The following is a 15,539-nucleotide window of genomic DNA, read 5'->3' as shown; positions in this document are numbered from 1 at the left end:
CGAAGTTCTTGTGTTTTTCAGCTCCGTTAATTCACTTATATTCCTGTCTAAATTGTGTATTCTTGTTAACATTTAGTCAAACCTTTTTTCAAAGTTCTTAGTTTGTTTGCATTGGATTAGAACAAGTTCTTTTAATTCATAGAAGTTTCTTATCATCCACCTTTTGAAGTCAGCTTCTGTTAATGGAACACACTCGTTCTCCATCAGACCTTGTTCCGTTGCTGATGAGGAACTGTGATCCCCTGTAGAGGGAGAGGCGTTCTGATTTTGGGTATTCTCAGCCTTTTTAGGCTGTTTTCCTCCCTTCTTTACAGATTTATCCATCTGTGGTCTTTATAATTACCGTCTTTATAATTGGGTTTCTGAGTGGACGTCCAACTTGTTGATTCCGAGCACTAAAATCTGAGCAACCCACTGCGCTGGCCAAAACAGCAGCGTTATGATTGATGGTGCTTTTCTGACTCTGCACCAAGAACCGCTGCACCAAGGCAGTGGCAAAACCACCTCGCCGGCCACAAGTGTCATGCTGGTGACCCGTGTGGCTCCTCCGCTGGGAATCTCCTGGTGCGTGAGCAACAAAAATTCATCTGAAAGTGTGGCGTTCTCTCGCTCTCTGCACTTTTACTGGGAGCTACAATTCCAAGCTGCTAGTGATCAGCCATCTTGGATCTCTCTCCCCATACTAAAAACTCTTAGTTTTATCAAAACAATAAGAGCTATTTATGACAAACCCATAGTCAATGTCACAGTGAAGGAGCCAAAGCTGGAAGCATTCCCTTTGAAAACCAACACAAGACAAGGATGCCCTCTTTCCCAACTCCTGTTCAGCTTATTATTGGAAGTTCTCACCAGAGCAATCAAGCAAGAGAAAGAAATTAAGTGTATTCAAGTAGGAGGAAGGGAAGTCAAATTGTCTCTGTTTGTAGATGACATGATTGTATATTTAGAAAACCTCATCGTTTCGGCCCAAAAACTCCTTAAGGTAATAAACAACTTCAGCAAAATCTCAGGATACAAAATCAATGTGCAAAATCACAAATATTCCTATACACCAATAATAGATAAGCAGAGAGTCAAATCAAGAATGAACTTCCATTCACAATTGCTACAAACAAAATAAAATACTTAGGAATACAACTTACAAGTGATGTGAAGGACCTCTTCAAGGAAAACTACAAAGCACTGCTCAAAGAAATGAGAGAGGACACAAACAAAATGAACGTAATTCCATGCTCATGAATAGGCTGAACCAACATTGTGAAAATGACCATACTGCCCAAAAGTAATTCATAGATTCAATGCTATTCTTATCAAGCTACCATTGAGTTTCTTCACAGAACTAGAAATAACTACTTTAAATTTCATATGGAACCACAAAAGACCCCTATAGCCAAGACAATCCTAAGCAAATAGAGCAAAGCTGGAGGCATCATGCTATCTGACTTTAAACTATACTACAGTGCTACATTAATCAAAACAGAATGATAACTGGTACCAAAACAGGTATATAGACCAATGGAACAGAACAGAGGCCTCAGAGATAACACCGCACATCTACAACCATCTGAAATTTGACAAACCTGACAAAAACAAGGAATGGGGAAAGGATTCCCTTTTTAATAAATGGTACTGGGAAAACTGGCTAGCCATATGCAGAAAACTGAAACTGGACCCCTTCCTTACACCTTATACAAAAATTAGCTCAAGATGGATTAAGGACTTAAACCTAAAGCCTGAAACCATAAAAACGCAAGAAGAAAACCGAGGCAATAGCATTCAGGACATAGGCACGGGCAAAGACTTCATGACGAAAACACCAAAAGCAATGGCAACAAAAGCCGACATTAAAAAATGGGATCTAATTAAACTAAAGAGCTTCTGCTCAGCAAAAGAAGCTATCATAGTGAACAGGCAACCTACAAAATGGGAGAAAGATTTTTGCAATCCATCCATCCGACAGAGGTCTAATATCCAGAATCTATAAGGAACTTAAACAAATTTGCAAGGAAAAAACAAACAACCCCATCAAAAAATCGGCAAAGTATATGAACAGACATTTCTCAAAGAAGACATTTATGCGGCCAACAGACATATGAAAACATCACTGGTCATTGGAGAAACACAATCAAAACCACAATGAGATACCATCTCATTTACCATCACCAGCGAGAATGGCAGTCATTAAAAAGTATGGAAATAACAGATGCTGGCAAGGATGCAAAGACATAGGAACACTTTTACACTGCTGGTGGGAGCATTAATTAGTTCAGCGATTGTGGAAGACAATGTAGTGATTCCTCAAGGATCTAGAACCAGAAACACCAGTTGACCCAGCAATGGGTTACTGGGTACATACACAAAAAATTATCAATTATTCTACTGTAAAGACACAGGCACACACAAAGATTTATAAGCATTCTACTATAAAGACACATGTGTGCATGTGTGCATGTATCTTTATAGTAGAATGATTTATAATCCTTTGTGTGTCTGATAACCTGGAGTTGCTTAGGGAACTCAAGCCAAGGTTGGGAGGGTGGGCCTGTACATGCCCCCATCCCAAGACTTCCCCTTCTGCAGAGCACAGGGGATGGGGTTCCTAGGAGCAGGGGTATGGACTGGGACCCCCAGGAGCACTTGGTAGTCAGTCGTTAATGTTTGCTGCAGCACTATTTACAATAGCAAAGACTTGGAACCAACCCAAACACCCATCAATGATAGACTGGATGGCACATATACACCATGGAATACTATGCAGCCATAAAAAGGAATGAGTTCATGTCCTTTGTAGGGACATGGATGAAGTTGGAAACCATCATCCTCAGCAAATTAACACAGGAACAGAAAATCAAATACCGCATGTTCTCACTCGTAAGTGGGAGTTGAACGATGAGAACACATGGACGCAGGGAGGGAAACATCACACACCAGGGCCTTTCTGGCGGTGGGGGGAAAGTGGAGGAAGAACATTAGGACAAATACCTAGCGCATGCAGGGCTTAAAACCTAGATGACTTGTTGATAGGTGCAGCAAACCACCATGGCACATGCGTTGCTGTGTCACAAACCTGCACATTCGGCACATGTATCCTAGAACTTGACGTAAAATAAAAAAATAATTATAGGCACAGTAAGAGGTTAACAATAAATCTGATAAGAAAATGGAACAATTATAACAATATACTGTGATAAGAGTTATGTGACTGTGGTCTCTTTCTCTCTTACAATATCATATTCTGTGGCACTCACTCATATTCAGACCACAGAAAGCAAAACCATGAATTAGGGGCCACTACTGTGCACATGTAGAGATTGAAGCATCTTACACAGAACACACTTAGGTAACCAGCACCCAGACTAAGTCATGAAACACCACCAGCACCAGCCGAGACCCTGGACACACACTGCCCCAACTTCCCCCAAGGCAACAGCTTCCAGCGTGGAGGCTCGTTTTATATACTTAATTTGATGTCTCTCCATCTTGATTAACATTTATTATGAAAGTATCATGTTCATTATAGTCCTTCAGACAGTACCAAAGTAATGACGGTAATAAAAGTCCATTCTCAATTGATGTTTACTACCTCCCCCAATGAATCAAATACTGTGCTCATTGTGGGGTTTTGGGGGAAGGTAACTGGCAAAATGTCTAGGGTTTAGCCACCAGGTTGGAGGATCTTTGGGAGGCACAGAAGACCCCCCGAGTTCCCTGAAGCCAGGCTGTTTTTCAGTCTCTCTCTCTCAGGCTCGGTAGAGGGTAGACGGGGTTCCTCTTCCATCAACCACCTGGGAGGCAAGTCTTGGTGCTCACTGGAGGGATAAGGCAGGGGTGTCATAAAATGGAGAAAATTCTACATATTCCTACAGAATGTTTTCACTTCGCCAAAATTATAGATGCAAACATCATAATGAATCCAACCTCCTCTTGATCCCATCAGGAGCGCGTATAAAATAAGTGTGTCCTGGTGCCAAGAGTGGGAGGTGGGGCTAGATTTATGCTGTAATAGTGGGCATCTGTGAGGTCCACACAACAGAATGTAGACACCCCCTCCTGCGCACCTTGACTGCAGCATGACGCCAGGACAGGAGACGCTGGACCAACCCTGTGGTGGGATCCAGGGTTCCTCCGGGTTGGGCCTCTGACCTCAAGCCCAGAATCCGTGCAGTCAGGCCCTAGGAGGTATGAAGCCCATCTCCAAGCCTTTCTAAGTCTGGTAACCAGGAGTTGCATGGAGAACTCAAGCCGAGGAGAGAACTGAGCCCCACGTGAAGTCAGGGAAATCATCAAAGGGGACAACAAATGGTTTGGGGAAATGTGTTTGCTCCTAGTGCTCACTTTAGAAAAACACATTTTTATAGAAAATGCACACCGCATGCTTTTCGTGCTGAGGTGCCCTTAGCCATCTCCTCCCATCTCGATTGCTTCGCCTTCTTCTGCCAGATACCCCTGCAGAAGGCAGCATGGAGCTGACGGAGGTGCGAGGGAGAACATCTCCAGTTGAAGGGACCAAGGACACACGGTGGAGTGAACCCGGATTTACACATCGCCTCACAAGGTGACGTGGGCCCAGGTGCTCTTGCTTGTGCCAGGATTGCCTTCCTCGGCCACGCACAACCCCCAGATAAAATAACCCCACCCATCCACCCTTCCTTGTGCTCAGGAGGGCAGTCCTGGTGGAAGAATTTAATTTCACTTATTTTTATAAAATTTACCCCATATGTGCTGGGAGAAAATCAATAATTAACAGTGCATAAAAATGTCAAATGGAAAAAGGAAAATGCCTTTCAGATTACATATTACCAATTATTTTTGTTCATGGTTTGCGGATTAGAAAATTAGCCACGTTTCCCTGTGCTTGGCAGAGCTTAGGAACATTTCAGAGGCTTGTTGTGCAGTTTACATAGAGTGACGTGAAGCAATTGATTGTTCCTGGAAGACGAAGGCGATGCCTGTAACTGCATAGATGGCAGTAACGCGTTCAGCTGTCGTGCACAGAGGCAGCGACTTCCCGGAGCCGACACGGACCGAGGGGAGAGAGTCTGCAGCTGAGATATGTGCCAAGGTCTCTCCAGTTCCTGCAGTTCTGGACCGCAGAGGTGGCGGGCACAGGACGTTAGACTAGCGAGGACACAGCCTAAGCTGGTAGGAGGCGTCCGTCTGCGATCTCGGGCACGAATTTGGCTTAAACAAAAGGATACACATCCATTTAGGAAACTGAACTGTTCAAGCCCCGCCCTGAGTCCATGACTGGCCTCCCCTTTGTGAGGACAGCAGGCCCTGCATCACCAGCCCACCAGACTCCCTCCAGCCTCCCGCATGCTTCAGCTGGGCCCGGCAGCAGCTGCACGGAGACCCACAGAAGCCACCCTCACAACAGCACCTGAAGAGAAGGCCGGACCTGCGTTCCTCCATACCAAGCCAGGCGCTCGGGTAAGCGGAGGAAGAGACACCCAGGATGGGAGGGTGCCTGCGTGCCCGGCTCTGTCCCAGGACCAGTCCCTTCCGGGGAGCACAGGGACCGGGTCACCAGGAGCAGTGAGTGTGCACGGGGAGACCTGGTGCACTAGTAGTCAGTCCTTCACGCTCCTTCAAAGGAAGGCAGTCCAGGGTTCTATTAAGTTACGCACTTTTCAATCCACACATTCTGATGGCGTCCAGGGCCTTCTGCGTGCTGTGATGCCAGTTATACCAGAGGGCACGAAGTAGACCCAGTTCTGAGACGCAAGTGACCAAAGGAGGGGAGTGCCAGTTAAATGCATCCCATAATAGTAGGTACGGGAAATTCAACTGAATTCAGCCAAAACCGATTGTATGGCCGCTGTTTTCTGGGAGTTGTGACAGATGCTAGGGTTATGAGACTGAACTGGATCATACATGAAACACACATGGCTGTAACAGGGGTGAGCATCATTGTTCCATAGGGTAAGTGTGAAGTGGTGTGGACCCCACAGAGGAAAATAAAATTCCCCCAGTGGGGGAAAGGAAGGACTTTGAGGAGGAGTGGGCATTCACACTGGGCTTCCTGGGAGAGGTGGACTTCCATCTGCAGAAACTCAGGGGCTCTGGGGGCCTTTGAGACCGAGGAGGGTGGGCCAAAGCATGGGGCTCCTGTTATCACCCGAGGGTGGGAAGCGGGCTGTGAAACGCTGAACAGTGGCTGAGGACAGGGGCAAGGCCCTGAGTGCCCCCGTGCTGGCCTGCGGACTCCATACCACAGGCAGAGGGCATGCTGAAGGAAGAGACCGCACCTGCTTCTCCAGTCTGCAAAGGGGCAAAGTCAGCGTTCCCAGCGTGGGACTAGTGCCGGTGTGTGCGTTTCGATCAGCTCAGTCTACCCTGGGTGTGTTGGAAATGAGGCTACTCTGGGTGTCCTGGGGCCGAACGTGCACATGGGATGCATGTGCCTTTGACCTCTGGGACCTTAGAACTTTCTTGAGAAAACAGAACTTTCCTGATAATTAACAGAAAAAATAGCGCATGGTCTCTGGTTTGATAACAAGATAATTAGCCTGCATTTCAAGCAATACAAATTTTATTCATAAGTACATTTATGTGAGCACTGTTTTAATTTGGTCAACTCAAAAAACATGACTAACCGTATCATGTATAATCAGTGTGAGAAGCATCCTCATTCCATCTAAACCATAAGCCACAGCTATCAACTATGCATCAGGAAAGGTGATCAGCAGGACGCTGACCACTACAGGCCAGATGCTTTAGGGCAACTGATTTCCACAAATGGTTCCACTGACCTAGAATAACCACGCACAAGGCCTCTGGCTACTGTGCGTTCCTACCCAATAATGGTGGGATATTTCGTATGTCTAGGCCAAGCCTGTCCAGCCCAAAGCCATTGGGTGTCATGCAACCTAGGAGAGCTTTGAATGTGACCCAACACAAATTTGTAAACATTCTTAAAACATCATGAGTTATTTTTGCCATTTTTTGTTTGTTTGTGTGTTTTTAGCTCATGAGCTGTTGTTAGTGTGAGTGTATTCTATGTGTGGCCCAAGACAATTCTTCTTCCAACGTGGCCCAGGGAAGCCAAAAGCCTGGACCCCCTGGTAGACAATGTAAATCAAAGAAAATGACCAAGGCAAGTCAATCATTTAAGTAGTTTACGTGCTAAGCTTAAGGACGCACCCGGGAAAAAGAACACAGAACCACAGGAAAAGGCTGTGGCTTACGCTAGTCCCCTGAAGAAGGTCTGGGGACCTTAATAATTAAAGGGAAATGAGTGGGTCCTGGGGGAAAAAGGAAGAGAAAAAAAGAAGAGGGTCAATAAGAGGGGAGTAGTTGCATTATTTTGAGTCTGTAGTCAGCATTCACTGACCACACATTTTACAAGTGGGGTGGGTAGATGAACAGTCGCTTAGCATTCGTCATGCTCAGTGGAACTTCATTTTTACATACGATGAAATAAACGTAGGACAGAGGGTGCATCAGCTATGCATTTGCCTCAGGTAAGCGGAGGATGACTGAGTTCTCTCCTTTGTCTCGTGTCTGTGAAGAAGAGCTATCAGCTTACATTGTCGGGGTGAAATTCAGCAGAACCGTTCTGGGGTAAAGACCTTGGAGCCCTCAGGAATTTCCTTGTGAGGGAGGTCTGCATGTGGCTTTTTCATCTTCACAGCCACCGCATGTAGGAGTGAATTGGGAGGCAGGTTTGCCTGATGCGGTTCCCAGCTTGACTTTTCCCTTTAGATCACTGGGCTTGGGGTCCTGAGATTCATTTTTCTTTCACAACAACTCACTTCTAAATTTGGAAGTCACTGTGCTAAGCCATGTGGAACAACAGCTGTGTGTATGAATTTTACATTTACACTAAGATGGCATATGGGTTTTTACACAATTACAGCTTGACTACGGGGGGACTATTCACAGTGAAAAAGTGAAGGGAACCATATTTGCACAAGAGACACGGAAAAACACACGTGGTGTATGGTGAATCTCCGGGAATTCCAAGTAAGGCAGGAAGATGCTTTTGTAATTAATCTTTGAAATCCTAAACATATATGTCTTTTTCTATAAAAGTGTTCTTTCTATCTTTGCACACGAAAGAGGGAAACAGCAGCATTGCCTCTTCATTGGCCGACGTTTTCTTTGGTTCTCTTCCTTGGTGAAAACTGCTTTTACAGCATCTGGTGCAAGGTCACTTAAGAAGGGCCCCTCTCCCTGACCCCAGAATATTTTCTCCTGTTTCAGTTCAATGACAACTGCAATTCCTGGTGTTGAGCCACGTGGTTTAACACCTCAGCTGCTTCCCGGGTCAAACAGAAAGCGGCTCTGGCACTGTCTGTCCTTTAAGCCGTGAATGTGCCCAAAAGGTAAAATGTGAAGAAGGAGACTCTCAGTTATTTTTACAGAGCCTGTCTTGGAAGGAAGAAAGCACCAAAACTAGGAGCTGCAGGCTAAGGAGGCTGCTGGTCCCTGCGAGCCACTCCCTCCTGCTGGACCCTATAGTCTGTCAGTCTTAGGAAAACCAGTGGGCCCTCATCTAGGGATCAGGAATCCTGCAGTGATGGAATACATTGTTTTTAGCTGACTTTCCTGCCATGGACCCATACACCCAGGAATATCAACAAGGTATGGAAAAGGGAGGCCTTTGCCCCTTCCCACGCCAATTCCAGGAGAATTGGGTGGCTCCTGCTCATTAGAATGCTGTCTGTGCTCTAATGAGATTGACTGGTGTTCTCGCCCGTGAAGAGGGAAGAGCTGTGCAGGACCTGACGTGTCTGTCTGTTGGCTGCATGGTGGAAGATGCCCTGTGTTTTTCCTTTTTCCAGGTGCATATGCAGCTGGGGTGAATGATGGCTCAGTACTGAATGGTGGGTGGTATCTTCCTTCCAGACGAGGACTCCGACCTTAGGAGTTTCCAGCAGGTGGCATTTCACAGTAACAGAGTCCGACCACACAAAAGGCACATTCACCTCCATTGCCTGCTCTTGTAGCCTGTGATGAGGTAACAACTCTGTTGAATCTTCAGGACCCCAGAGTTCACGTCCTCTGAGCTTGGCACTGTGTTATTCACCAGTTTCAGTGAAGATTCTGGGCAGGGCTTTCTCCTACCAACGGAAACAGGGACAAGGACCTCCACTGTCTGGGCGTGCGCTCCCACCTCCCTTCCTGGACACTGGCTTCGTGGAATAGCTCAGGTGTGCCCTGGTTTCCTTCTGGCAGCTTTTACATGGAGGTCTGTCCGCACTGTCCTGGGAGGCCCAGTCAGGGACTTTATATACCAGACCCATTGACAAAAGAGCCCCTTCGGGGTCTTCAGGGTCTTCAACTTTCAGGTGGCTCTAAGGGCCCAACCCTCTCTCTGTGGCCCCATTCTTGGCAAGGACCTGCTCACAGGACCCCTCCCACGGCCATACCTGAAACACAGGCTGCCACCTGAGAAAGCATTTGGCAGTGCAAGGCGGAGATCACGACGTTACTGATATCATCAGAAAGGTTTTTTGTAGTTTACATTTTATTAGCAAAATTACACTTTTATCCACTTCAGAGACAATCGGGACTCAACAGTGTGACTTCCCAGTGAGGCTGAAAACCCTGGCTCCAAATAAACTTCTTCACAATTTTGTGGGAACGTTAAATAACTTCTTTTCAGATAACGCTTGTCAGCCCTGAGAGCTCTTTTAATTGGGTTGTTCCATCTAGGATCAGGGTTAATACTGGGTTGGTGAAATTGACAGGTGCCCCAGCTTCTGCCCCAAATACGTGGCAAATATTGTTAAATAATTCATAATTTCACATTATTTTTTGTTGTAATATATTTGTATATTTGTATAGTGCATGTATATTACACACTCCTTTGCCTTTTTAATCTGAGTACGGTGAACCTAATTTAATCTTCTCTAGATAACGTAAGTCATTGACCATAAGCTTTGGCTAATACGAATGGATGCCTTCAGGGCCGAGCCAGGACCCAGCCTCTGCAGTCAAGTGCTCCAGACCACTGTGGTTTTATACGTTATTTGCAGCTTTCGTTAATTTTGTTACACAAGTAGTCATTCTTGTCTGGTGTATTACAGGCTAGAAGCCCAAATATCCAAAGCCGTATTTTATATTATACAAATGTCTGTGTGTATAAATATATATATATGATGTAAACTGGGACGACGGAATTTTAATAACCATGATGGATTGACCAATTCCGTATGTTCCTTGTCAAAGCAACAGCAACACTGGAGAGCTGTGTGTTCACAGTTGATGCTGCTTTATTCACAGATCTTTGAGAACCATCACCCCAGCCTGTACCTCCAAGGCAAACCACACTGAGCAGCGGCCTGCAGGCCTGGGAGCAAGACTACAGTAGGCAGGTGTCTCCTTCCCTCCCTGACCAGGCCGCCCAACATCAACGCGGGAGAAAAAGGTGGGTGGGCAAGCTAGGAAGTCCCTCCTTCCTCCTTCCTTTCTTCCACCTTTCTTCCTTCCTTCCTTCCTTCTTCCTTTCTCTTTCCTTCTTTCCTTTCTTCCTGCTTCCTTCCTTCCTTTCTTCCTTCTTTCCTTCCTTCCTTCCTCCTTCCTTCATTCCACCTTCCTTCCCTCCCTCCCTCCTCCCTCCATTCCTCCCTTCCTTCCTTCCCTCCCTCCATTCCCTCCTTTCCTCCCTCCTTCTTTTTTCCCTCTCTCTCCTCTTCCTTCTTCCTTTTTCCTTCCTCCTTCTCTCCTTCCTTCCCTTCCTCCTTCCTTCCCTCCCTCCTTCCTTCCTTCCTTCTCTACTTCCTCCTTTTCTCATCTTTCCTTCCTGCATTTCCTCCTTCCCTCCCTCCTTTCTTGTAAACCTTCACTGAAAGTACAGAATCTGTCAAAATTTACTTCTTTTACATCAATCAGAAATGTTAAACACTGTGGAACTTCCACCAGGTAAGTTATGTGTGTCATCATGTGATCATTTATGCACGAACAAGACAAATCAAAATTGCCTTCACTTGAAAATTTAGATGAGCACATTGTCACAGGACTTAGAAATATTCACATTTTTACCAAGAGGCTTTTACATTTTCTACCCTTTCTCTAGATCTTAATGAAACATCATGCTTCATCGTCAGTTATGACTTTGTTAACAATTACTCTGCTTTCCTTCTTCAAAATGCGTAATTCAGATCTGCATTTTATCTTTTAAAATGTAAGGTAAAATCTCAACATTATTGTTCCTACTAAATAGGTTTTAAAAACGTAAGTTGTTCTTTCCAACTCTCTTTCTCACTAAAACCACTGTTCGAGTGATCCAACCCCTCCTGTGGGTTGTGCACCGAAACCCCTCCAGTGGGCCTGGCAGGTCAGGTGGGTTCTTGGGGAACCACGGTAGGTGTCTGGCCTTCTGAAATTTCTCAGGCAAATAGAACGCCTAATCATTTTATGACATCATTGTTTGACGTCTCTTGTAACATACTCAAATGCATTTAACTAAATGAAAGTCGACATTTCCTGTTTTGTTCTTAATCATGCTCACTTTTTAGGCCAACAGACGTGGGTGGACAGGGACTCAGCCCTCGAAAGTATGATGGAGTATTTGCAAACAGTTTTGACTGTTATTAACACAATGCAGTAGAAGGGTACACTCTGAAGAACAGAGTAAAGGGATGCCCGGGGCGAGATGGATTTATTCTAGTAAAGGGAGCAGAGATGGGTGTGTTGGTGAAGAGATGGGGTGTCCAGTGAGACTGCACAGAGGGCGGGTGGACAGGCAGGACGGCCGGTGGCACCAAGTGCACACTTTAATCAGGAAAATCTACCAGGTTATAATCTTGGACACTCCTCTGACCTTTCTCCATGATCCATTTTTAGAAAAGAAAACCTCATTTGATGGCGGAAGATGAACCTCCAGGGGCCCTCTCAAAGCCACTGGTTTTTCGAGTTGATGAGACCACCCCGGGCGTGGTGCAAAGCATCCTCCTGGAGCGAGGGTGGGATAAGTTCGATGAGCAGGAGCAGAACGTGGAGGACTGGAACCTGTACTGGAGGACGTCCTCTTTCCGAATGACCGAACACATCAGCGTTAAACCGTGGCAGCAGCTCAACCACCACCCCGGAACAACCAAGCTGACCAGGAAAGACTCTCTGGCCAAACACCTGAAGCACATGAGGAGGACGTACGGCACTTCCCTGTACCAGTTCACACCCCTGACGTCCGTCATGCCCAGCGACTACATCAAGTTCGTAGCTGAATACTTTCAGGAGAGGCAGACACCAGGCGCCAAGCACAGCTATTGGAGTTGCAAGCCTGCTGAGTTATCTCGTGGGAGGGGGATACGCATTTTCAGTGACTTTAAAGATTTCATCTTTGATGATACGTACATAGTGCAGAAATACATCTCCAACCCTTTATTGGCAGATATAAAAGTGATCTCCGCATCTATGTTTGTGTCACTGGCTTTAAGCCTTTGACCATTTACGTGTATCGGGAAGGGTTGGTTCAGTTCGCCACAGAAAAGTTTGACCTCAGTAACTTGCAAAACGATTATGCCCATTTGACCAACAGCAGCATCAATAGATCCGGGGCCTCCTATGGGAAGATCAAAGAAGGGGTTGGCCACGGTTGTAAGTGGACCCTCAGCAGATTTTTCTCCTACCTTCGTAGCTGGGATGTGGACGATCTGCTTTTGTGGCAGAAAATCCAGCGCGTGGTTATTCTCACCATCCTTGCCATTGCGCCATCCGTCCCCTTTGCTGCCAATTGCTTTGAACTCTTTGGGTTTGATATTTTGATTGATGAGAACTTGAAACCATGGCTTTTTGAGGTCAACTATAGCCCAGCGTTGACCTTGGATTGTTCAACAGATGTGTTGGTGAAGAGAAAACTTATCCATGATATTACTGACCTGATTTACTTACCTGGTCTAAGAAATGAGGGGAGAGAAGGCAGTAAGGCCACACGTGGAAATTCCAACATCGATGCTGCAAAAAGTGAGAGAGGTGGGCTTGACGCTCACGACTGTCTTCCTTATGAATCTCTCTCGTTCACAGGCAGAACGTACAACAAGGATGACTCAGTGGTGAAGAAAGCTGTGAGCGTGTGTCCTGAAGCTGCACCCGCCTCCCAGCTGGAAGGGGAGGTAAGTGGGCAGGAGGATTTTCATCTGTCCACGAGGGAGACGCCATAAAGCAAGTCCAAGTTACAGAGGAGGCACACACCTCACAAGACACTCATGCCCTCCGCGTCCCTCGTGCAGTCACACCCCTGCAACACCAAGACCTCCCCGCCTGTCCTCTCAGACCACGGCAAAGCCCAGGCCCCCGAGCAGGCAACTTTGTTCTTGTCTTTCCTTTCAATGAAGCTATCCTTGGAGCTTCCAGGAATGGACTAAATGTCAAAAGAATAATCCAAGAGCTCCAGAAATTCATGAATAAGCAACATTCCTAACTGGTGAGAAATAAAACCAAGACAAGTGACATGAATTTTTAAAAAACAAGGATTCCCATCCTTGAGAAAGCGATAGTTCAAGTCCCTAACCCGTGCCATCGGCATGTTAACTCTGTCATTGGGACTGAAGATGTGGCTATATATATAAATGTAACAGCTCTGACAAAGCATAGCACGTTCCAGTGGTGATTAAACTACATTACATCACATGTTTATTTGCTCAGGTCTCTTGAAAGACTTCCACAAATACCACCCAGCCTCCTACCTGTAATTGAATGGGCTACACCATAATTATGCTATGTATGTATTTAGACATAAGAAAAAGCTTATTATAATATTTTAAAAGGATTATTAGGTAATAACAGGACAAAAGAGGCCAGGAGTTAACTTTTTGTGTGTTTTTTTAATCAACCATATTTGGTGAAACTCATTTTGTTAACTTAAAGACAATCATTCAGAGTGAGATGAGTCACTGAAAACCCTAATGACTCTGTTGTTTACAGATCATGGGCTCTAAATCAGACTTTGTAGCAAAGAGCTCCCCGGGGGAAGGGGGCATCTTTCAGCCGTATTTAAAGGGTTCCCACCTTGGCCTTGTTACTGTTTGGTCACCATCACAGCGTACGAGGTCACGACTCCAGATCAAGGTATCCTGCCCTTCCTGCCAGGTAAAAGTCATCTGCAGTCCTAAGACATAAAATTCCCATAGGTCACTTGAAAATATTATTGTAGTGAAAGCAGTCAGACATCAAAGGCCACATATTGAATGACTCCATTGATATGAAATGTCAGAACTGACAAATCTTCCTAAAGCACTTTGGTGGTTCAGGGGAGGAGTAATGAGGAGCGCCTGCTAATGGGTGGGTGGTTTCCCTTCAGGGCAACAAAAATGTTCTGAAACTATATAGAGGTGCTGGTTACACAACATGGGAAATTCACTCAATATCGCTAATGGGACATTTCATGTTACGTGTATTTTACCACAATAAAAAAGTTAAAAGCTGGGCATGGAGGCTCATGCCTTCAATCCCAGTATTTTGGGAGGCCAAGGTGGGAGGATATCTTAAGCCCAGGTGTTCAAGTCCAGCCTGGGAAACATAACAAGCCTCTTATCACTTAAGAAAAATTAATTTTTTTTAATTTAAGAAAGAAAGGTGGGAGGGAGAAGCTCAGACAGGCGTTATCTCTCAGAAGGTTCCTGGGTGGGCAGGCCTGTTCGCAGCTCACAGGTGAGAAGAGCTGGAGCCAGTTGAGAAGACGCACAGTGGACCAAGGTCAGAAGTCAGCCTGCAGGGGCACGGCTGGACACACACCTCCAGGGTCCCCAGGCAGGTGGAATCACTCTCAGTCTGCAGGCAGGAGGGGCCAGGACTGAAGTCCAGGACTCTCTGAGGATCTATCATAGGACAGAGTCTGGCAAGCCTACTCCAGTGACAGAACGGGGTATCTCCTGGCAGAACCCCGGCTGGGTAGAACTCTCCTAGACCATAGCATGGAAGGGCTAGACCCAAGCCCCAGGGCTGTGTCACGATCTACCAGGTCCAAATTCATTAAGCTCCACCCAGGGGCTCTGCTGGGTGAGACACCAGCAGTTCCCTATGTGACCGGAGCTTCTCCTGGGTGACAGTAGAGTGGGGCCGGAGCCAGCATTCAGGGCCCGTTCACGCTCTGCAATGGGACAGAGGCCAGCAAGCCTATCCCGGTGGCCCAAACTGGTGAGTCTCAGCAGGCCCCTGTGGTTTTAAGATGGTGCCTAGGCCACAGCTGAGACGGCCTAGAGCCAAGAGAGGCCCCGTCAGCATCCGCTGTAGAACAAGACCCACCGCAAGCCCGTGGGTGTTTCAGATGGGTGAGTCTCTCTCTGGGTCCTCGGGGGAGCAGGACTCGTCTGGAACCACAGCTGAGGAGGGCTCGTGCCAAAGCACAGGTCAATTTTTATGTCCACAGCTGGGACCACGGTGGCGGACCTGCCTGCTGGGGCATCGCTGTGCATGACTTCTCCTGGTCTCCTTGGCAGGTGGTTTAGGGAGACTGGAAGTGACAGGATGGAAAAAGATATTCCAGGCAAAGGGAAACTAAAAGAAAACAGGAATGGCTATCCTTATATCCGACAAAACAGACCTTAAGTCAATAACTGTAAAAAGAGACAAAGATCGTCCTTACTTCAAAA

The 15,539-nt window shown here is 46.3% G+C and overlaps 1 protein-coding gene across 1 annotated transcript; it reads left to right on the top strand.

The window, feature by feature from the left end:
* Window positions 1-11,597: 11,597 nt before the first annotated feature.
* Window positions 11,598-13,569, top strand: TTLL2 (tubulin tyrosine ligase like 2). The gene is given in 3 exon segments (XM_017521145.2): window positions 11,598-12,328; window positions 12,331-13,230; window positions 13,233-13,569. Coding segments are annotated over 3 exon segments (1,554 nt in total). The 5' UTR covers window positions 11,598-11,811; the 3' UTR covers window positions 13,370-13,569.
* The last annotated feature ends 1,970 nt before the right edge of the window (window positions 13,570-15,539 follow it).

The sequence above is a fragment of the Cebus imitator genome, unplaced genomic scaffold (assembly GCF_001604975.1).
Source record: "Cebus imitator isolate Cc_AM_T3 unplaced genomic scaffold, Cebus_imitator-1.0 Scaffold968, whole genome shotgun sequence".
NCBI classification, from domain to species: Eukaryota; Metazoa; Chordata; class Mammalia; order Primates; family Cebidae; genus Cebus; species Cebus imitator.
Note: the sequence above shows the minus strand (reverse complement) of the source record. Positions and strands in the feature narration are given on the sequence as shown.